The sequence below is a fragment of the Podarcis erhardii genome (assembly GCF_964252035.2).
Source record: "Podarcis erhardii genome assembly, chromosome: 13".
Lineage (NCBI taxonomy): Eukaryota > Metazoa > Chordata > Lepidosauria > Squamata > Lacertidae > Podarcis > Podarcis erhardii.
The window spans coordinates 24601339-24609249 of record NC_138502.1 but is presented as its reverse complement, the minus strand read 5'-3'; the positions used below and the strand labels follow the sequence as shown (position 1 = coordinate 24609249).

Here is a 7911-nt window from a genome sequence, read left to right as displayed (position 1 = left end):
CTGTAGTTGTATGCCCAACTATATCATGTATTTCAAACTAGAATATGCTTTTTATATGACAAATGAGTTGTTGCCAGCCATCCTTGAGCAGTTTGTTTTTTTCTTTTTTGGAAAAGTAGAGAGTACCCACTCTTTTTGTTTCAACCTGCATTTTTTAAGAGGCATGATATTCTCATTTTTGTTTGTTTGTTTATTTTTATGACACGCTGCTGAAATAGCAATAGGCCCCATATATATTGGCATTCCACTGACTTTTGAAGACATATCTGCTTACACAAAAATTCTCTTGATTACTCTACCTGTCTGTTTTAGGCAATGTGTTGTTTTAATAAAGTTGTTTTACTGAATATTTAAGTTGTGAATATGTATATAAAATATATATGTTACATATCAAACCCATCTTCTATTCACTATGTCCAGTTTTTAATAGAACATCTGTGATATACTGCAGAACATTCATCATAGATACGTCAGAAAAATTCTCAGTAAATGTTTTATGGGTTCAACTTTGTAAAATAACAAGAACAACTTTCACAGCTTAAAATACTGCATTTCCCTCTCTTTTCAGCTCAGTTATGGCTCATTTCACCCAGTACTGAGCGATAAAACCTATTTCCCTTTTGCCTACCAAATGGTCCCAAACGACAATACCCAGAATGAAGGGATAGTGCACTTGATAAAATATTTGGGATGGACATGGATTGGCCTTATTGTTTCAGATGATGACAGTGGTGAACAGTTTGTGCAAAGTATGAAACGTATGCTCAATGAGAATGGCATCTGTGTTGCCTTTGCAGAGAAGGCACCATTAGTCTTCCTCCAATCCTCTAGTACATGGAATATATTTTCTAAGGGAAATATCCTGGCAACTCTTCATAGGACCAAAGCCAATGTGATTGTTGCGTATGGAGACACTTACTCAATGCAAGGTTTACAGATGATGCTGTATAGTGAGTATTACTTGGGAAGGAAACCCAAAGAGAAGGTTTGGATTACCACAGTCCAGTGTGATTTCACCTCAAGTGTTATTTGGAATAACTGGAACCTGAAATACTTCCATGGCTCCTTGTTCATGACAATCCACAAAAACCATGTACCAGGATTTCAGAGTTTTCTTCAGATGTATGACCCTCACCAGCACCAAAATAGTTTCTTTATGAAAATGTTTTGGGAAGCTGCATTTCAGTGCAGAACTCTAAATAAAAAGCACTGTACAGGCAAGGAAAAGTTAAATAGTCTTCCTGGGACTGTGCTTGAAATGAGCATGTCTGATCAGAGCTATAGTATCTACAATGCAGTCCATGCTTTGGCACATGCTTTACATGCTTTTCGTGCACAAGGGCAAAGAGTGAGGGGAAAACCTGCTGGATTGGATCATTGGGCACTGCTGCCATGGGAGGTAATATGAGATATTTAGTCTCAGTACTTTTGCAATGGGTGCGCTAGTGTTACACATGTTGCTAGTGAAGGTCAGAAATACTGAATCTTTGATGGACTTCAAACACCTTCGCCAAAGTCATTTAGTAAATAAGTAACCATAATGAAGTTTCACAGACTTTCTGTGAAAGACTGCAAGTTCCCAAATGATGCTCAGTAGCTACTCTTAGAATGAGAGGTGATCCTCATCTGACACATGTAATCTGGCAATGCGTAGGACTTTCTCTTGTTTTGAATGCATTTATAGTGGCAATTTTATTTATTAATTAAATTTATATATCACCCTTTCTTCTCTCAAAGGAGGAGCCCAGTGCAGGATAAGGAATCTATGAACCTCCAGTTGCTGTTGAACTCTCTTCCATCAGCTCCAGATACCTTGATGCTGGAGCTTGAGATGGACAAATCTATCAATTTCACTTTCTCCCCATTTCTCATTTTTCCAGTCAGTGCCTGCATGTCTGCAACAATTTGTTAAGCCCTCTTATCTAGTGTGATTATTTCCTAACAAACACATTTTTGTTTGTAGTTTTACCTAATATGCAAAGAAAGAAAGAAAGAAAGAAAGAAAGAAAGAAAGAAAGAAAGAAAGAAAGATTTCTTCTAAAGTACTGCATTTTTGTATGTTATTCTCAATACTATTTGAATTTTATACACATTTTCCCCAATGTGTGCATTTTGTGCACATTGTTTGGGTGGAGAACTACACCACAGTATTCAGAAAACTGACAGTTTTAAGGACATAGATGTGTCTGTGATTAGTTCAAGAAGAATGAATTGGGTTAGTTTCTCATTGAAATGCAAATAAAATTGAATTTCTTTCCCATCCTCTCTCAGGGGTGATGAGAACAGTAGTCAAACAAGAACTGGAGGGCCAAAGGTTCCTCATTCCTGATTTATAACTTCAGTTGCTTTAGCTGCCAAATGGTAGTGTGGAAATCTCAGTGTAGTAATCATATAGTAGCTATCACTGAAATCAGAAGGAGATGCTTTTTTTTTTTTTTTACTTAAGTACAATTAAAGAGAAGGTAGACAACTAAGACTGTTGGTGGATTGTTGTTCCACCCAAGATGTGGGCCTTCTAGTATCAAAGTAGATTCATCTGCTTATCCAACACCTCTACTTGTATGATCTTCTGGTGACACCTTACTCAACCTTTGGTCAATAATCTGTTAAAGTGTTGGCTTCTCTTGGAGGTACATACAGTGGTACCTCTAGTTACAAACTTAATTCATTCCAGAGGTCTGTTCTTAACCTGAAACTGTTCTTAACTAGAGGCGTGCTTTCACTAATGGGGCTTCTTGCTGCCGCTGCACCCCTGGCACACAATTTTCATTCCCATCCTGGAGCAAAGTTCTCAACTTGAGGTAACTCTTGCAGGTTAGCAGAGTTTGTAACCTGAAGCATTTGTAACCTGAGGCATTTGTAAGTTGAGCTACCACTGTAATCTGTTTTGCTCTGCAGAGTTGATACCATACTTGCTTTTAAATTTGTAATTATTTATTTAGATGATTAATATAATGCCCTTGCATAGGTCACAGGCCACTTTACAGCAACCTCAAATAAGATAAAAATAATTCATAAAATAAATCCATTCTTAAAATCAACAAATGATAACAAATATTTATATAGCTAATGGTGAGGCTATAGGCACACTGTAATGTGGTGCGAGGGTTTTGTTCTTAACAATTTCTTTTTTTCTTTTTTTAGTTTTTGTGTGTGTATTTGTGCTTATAGCCTGCCCTCTATCAAACTGTCGAGGGTGGGTTCAGTGGCAGACTTTGGGCTCTCAAATTTCAGTGGCACCCTGTGTGATGTTAAAATCCAGTGACACCCCCTACCTCTCAAACTCTGTTCTAGAGCATTGTTGTTGCACCCCCTGCAACATGGCACCCTAAAACCTGCTCTGGTGGGTTGTACACAATATTACAATTTAATTAATATACAGTTCATTATAATGATAAATTTGCTAAACAAACAAACAAAAACCACAGGAGTAAAATAGGAGTGCAACAATTTAGCAATACAATGTTTCAACAAAAACAATATTCAGCTTCCTTGCAAAGTTATTAAGCTAAGTGCTAAGCAACAAATACTCCAGTTTCTGATAGCAGTAGGGGGGGAAACTATCTACTGTTATGATAGTGAAATTTTGTTATGAAACTGATCTCTCTCTCTCTCTCTCTCTCTCTCTCTGTGTGTGTGTGTGTGTGTTGAATGGCATTAATATGTAACTAACAACAAATATTTATAAATCCTGAGATTTGGTTTTCCCATCTAGCTCCAGGCATTTTTGAGAAAAATTCATTTCAACAACAGTGCTGGGGAGGAGGTATTCTTTAATGAAAACATGGAATTGTCTACTGGATCATATGATATTGTTAACTTGGTTACTTTTCCAAATAAATCTTTCATCCGAGTAAGAGTTGGAAGGGTAGATTTCCAGTCTTCTTCTAATGAAAAAATTACCATTAAGAAAGATGCCATTATATGGCCCAACATCTTCAACCAGGTGGGTAATTCAGATTTTAATAATTTGTCATTTTTCATAGTTTCCCAAAATCTGTGGGATTCAATCTAGAAAATGAAATGAATGAGTTCCATTGTTTCTCAAGACATGAGGGTTTGGGGGTTGTTTGTTTGTTTGTTTGTTTGTTTGTTTGTTTGTTTGTTTGTTTTAAAAAATCCTCTCTATTTGCCATGAAAGAGCTTATTCCCTTACCTCTAATAACTAAAGGCTTTAGTGACGAAGAACTTGATTTTGGCACATACCAAATTGACCTATGTAGAAAAAATAAATAAACCTAAACTGCCTCTGTTATTTGGATCAACTGAATCAACCTGATAACTTCACTTTAAAATGATACATAAATATCTCAATGGTGGACCAGTTAGATTACTCATAGTACTTTGACATTGCATGTGAGTGGGACAAGGTTTTCTGCCCAAGTTTTATACCTAGTTATTTTATTTTAAACACTGGAGTGTGATCACTTTGTCATTGTCTTTTTAAAATGAGGTTAAATATACAACTTCAGGCTAAAATACAGAGAAATGAATTTATAAACTGAAATTCACTGAACTGTATTTTCTTCTTTTTATGGTTAGGCATTGCCTCCTTCCATGTGCACTGAAAGATGCCCCCTTGGATACCACAAAAAAGTTCATGAGAGTGAACCATCTTGCTGCTATTATTGTTCTCAGTGCCCAGAGGGGACCATTTCACAACAGACAGGTAGGTAATTTCAGAGGCGCTATCCAAACTATAGTATTTCAAATGTTAATTGTTTTTAATAGACAGCCTATATTATATGCCTGAATTTTTCATTCAGATCAATTGGCCGCATTGGATAAGATAATGTGTAGTTATGTTGACAATGTGTGTGTGTGGTGGTGGGGTTAAAAAGTTAGCATTCCACCACACAAAACCAACCAGACATGAGCTGTATATTACTAGATGCTTAACCTCTATATTATATTTTCAGATCAGTCAGAACACAATGATAAAATATTTTTGGCCTAAGGCTGAAATAAATAGGCACATACAGCTAGGATGAAAAAGGATCTATTTATTAAACGTTACATACAAATCCTACAGAAAAAAACTATAGGGGAGGGAACTGGCTCAGACTAAGAAATCCCGTGGCTGTAAAGGTGACAAAACCATGCAAGCCTATCCACTGACCGCTTACCTGAGCCACACACTGAATGTGAGTAGAGGAAGTCTTATATCATCACCACCCTTCAAGCCTTACAACTGTCTGAATGAGGAAATTTGGCATCAACGACAGTCCCTATCCTGTTCCCAGGCTGTGCATCCTTCAGGTGCAGCTTTGAGAGGGACCACCCACCCACAAGGTAGCCTAAGTGAAGGGGTGCCAACTTGAATAAAATATTGGGGGGGGGCAGGTAAGTCCTGCCCCACATAATCAATCATATGACATGGTGCATGCATACAATTTGAATGGTGATGCCCATCAACTTGCCCCTCAAATATTTTATGGGGGAGAGGGCTCAAGCCCCCTTGGCCCCTAAGATTTTGCACCTATGTCAAAGTGTGTCATCAACCTGCCCTATGAAGTTCCTTTCCCCACGTTTCTGCCAAAGTGACCAGATTCACCTATTTAAACACATGAAACTGAAATGCCAAATTAAATATCAGCCAATTGAACAATATAGTCAAATCAACCAATCAGCATGACTAGCCAAGTATTAAGGCAGCTCACCTAACAATCTCCTATTCCAATCCTACAGTATGGAAAAGGAGGGGGGAGGGACTTTCTCACAAATCTAGACAAGCCAGCCAAAAATTCCTACTCAGCTCCAAAGTGACTACAGCAACCACAATGCAGAAAAGGGTGGGAGGGTGCCAAACAAGAAAAAAGGAGGCTGGATGGGCTTAAATAATGCTCCTTTCAGTGTGTTGGTGTGCTGTACACACTATGTCTGTTTGCACACCAGCAAACCACATAACAGTGGGGGCTTCAGTGCCAGCTGCAAATTTGCCCCACTTCCCAGAACAATATCAGACATCAGAATAGGGATTATCTAGCTTTTGTAGATTATTGACTGATGTGCTGTGTTGCATGATGTAGGCTGCATGCTGAAAAGCTCTGCCATACAGGAAATTTATGTGGTTTTTTTACAGATGCATATCAGTGTGGAATATGCCAAGAAGCTGAACATCCAAACAAGAAACAAAACAAATGTATCCCTAAGGTTACAACTTTTCTAGCCTATGATGAACCTTTAGGGAAAGGGTTGGCTTCCACTGGACTTACTTTTGCTCTCCTCACAGTCCTGGTGCTTGCAACCTTCATTAAACACCAGAAGACACCAGTTGTCAAAGCCAACAACCGGAGCCTTACCTACCTTCTGCTAATCTCCCTTTTGCTTTGTTTCATTTGCTCCTTGCTGTTCATTGGACGACCCAGAATAACAACCTGCCTTTTTCGACAAGCTGCTTTTGGAAACATCTTTTCACTTGCACTTTCTTGTGTATTGGCCAAAACAACCACTGTGGTTGTAGCATTTATGGCCAGAAGTCCTGGAAGCAAGATGAGGAAATGGGTAGGCAAGAGACTATCCAACTGCATTATCCTTTTTTGCTCTCTTATTCAAGCTGTCATCTGTGCCATCTGGCTATTCACATCTCCCCCTTTCCCAGATCTTGACATGGTCTCACAGTCTGGGCTGATTGTAGTGCAATGTAATGAAGGCTCAGAGGCTATGTTTTACATGGTCCTGGGCTACATGGGCTTTCAAGCCAGTATCAGCTTCACAGTGGCCTTCTTAGCCAGAAAGCTGCCTGATAGTTTCAATGAAGCCAAGTTTATTACTTTTAGCATGCTGGTGTTTTGCAGTGTTTGGATATCCTTCATTCCAACCTATCTGAGCACCAAGGGGAAATACATGGTGGCTGTGGAGATCTTCTCTATTTTGGTGTCCAGTGCTGGGTTACTTGGTTGCATTTTTGCCCCCAAAATGTTTATTATTTTTCTAAGGCCAGAAGTAAACACAAAGAGCAACTTCTTTGGGAAAAACAATTTCACAAAATAACTTAGGGAAATCGCACTATTCTATTCCTAGAAACTGACTGCATGAAAGGCATAGGAATTTGTAGAGTCCTTCATGGGTGCCCCTCTGCATACAAGAGAAAAAACACTGAATTAAAAAAAAAATCAGTTCATGTGATAGCACTGAAATAATTAGAGAGATGCATAATGTATGTTACACTTGAAAATTTGTTGTATATGTGATCATAGTTGGCACACACCCAATATATTTTTTCCCTAGTGTGTTCACTAGTGAAAAGTGAGGAGGAATTAAAGAACCTCTTAATGAGGGTGAAAGAGGAGAGTGCAAAAGATGGTCTGATGCTCAACATCAAAAAAACTAAGATCATGGCCACTGGTCCCATCACCTCCTGGCAAATAGAAGGGGAAGAAATGGAGGCGGTGAGAGATTTTACTTTCTTGGGCTCCATGATCACTGCAGTTGGTGACAGCAGTCACAAAATTAAAAGACACCTGCTTCTTGGGAGAAAAGCAATGACAAACCTAGACAGCAACTTAAAAAGCAGAGACATCACCTTGCTGACAAAGGTCCGTATAGTTAAAGCTTGGTTTTCCCAGTAGTGATGTATGGAATCTGGACCATAAAGAAGGTTGATCACTGAAGAATTGATGTTTTTGAATTCTGGTGCTGGAGGAGACTCTTGAGAGTCCTATGGTCTGCAAGAAGATCAAACCTATCCATTCTTAAGGAAATCAGCCCTGAGTTCTCACTGGAAGGATGATCCTGAAGTTGAGGCTCCAATACTTTGGCCACCTCATGAGAAGAGAAGAGTCCCTGGAAAAGACTCTGATGTTGGTAAATATTGTGGGCACAAGGAGAAGGGAACGACAGAGGGTGAGATGGTTGAACAGTGTTCTTGAAGCTACGAACATGAGTTTGACCAAACTGCGGGAGGCAGTG

At 38.9% G+C, this 7911-nt stretch overlaps 1 protein-coding gene across 1 annotated transcript; it reads left to right on the top strand.

The window, feature by feature from the left end:
- Nucleotides 1-3684: 3684 nt before the first annotated feature.
- On the top strand, nucleotides 3685-7471 carry LOC309327465 (vomeronasal type-2 receptor 26-like). Its single transcript, XM_081836764.1, has 3 exons — nucleotides 3685-3946; nucleotides 4543-4669; nucleotides 6083-7471. Exons 1-3 carry the CDS (start codon nucleotides 3785-3787, stop codon nucleotides 6991-6993), a joined length of 1200 nt encoding a protein of 399 aa, XP_081692890.1. The 5' UTR covers nucleotides 3685-3784; the 3' UTR covers nucleotides 6994-7471.
- Nucleotides 7472-7911: the final 440 nt, after the last annotated feature.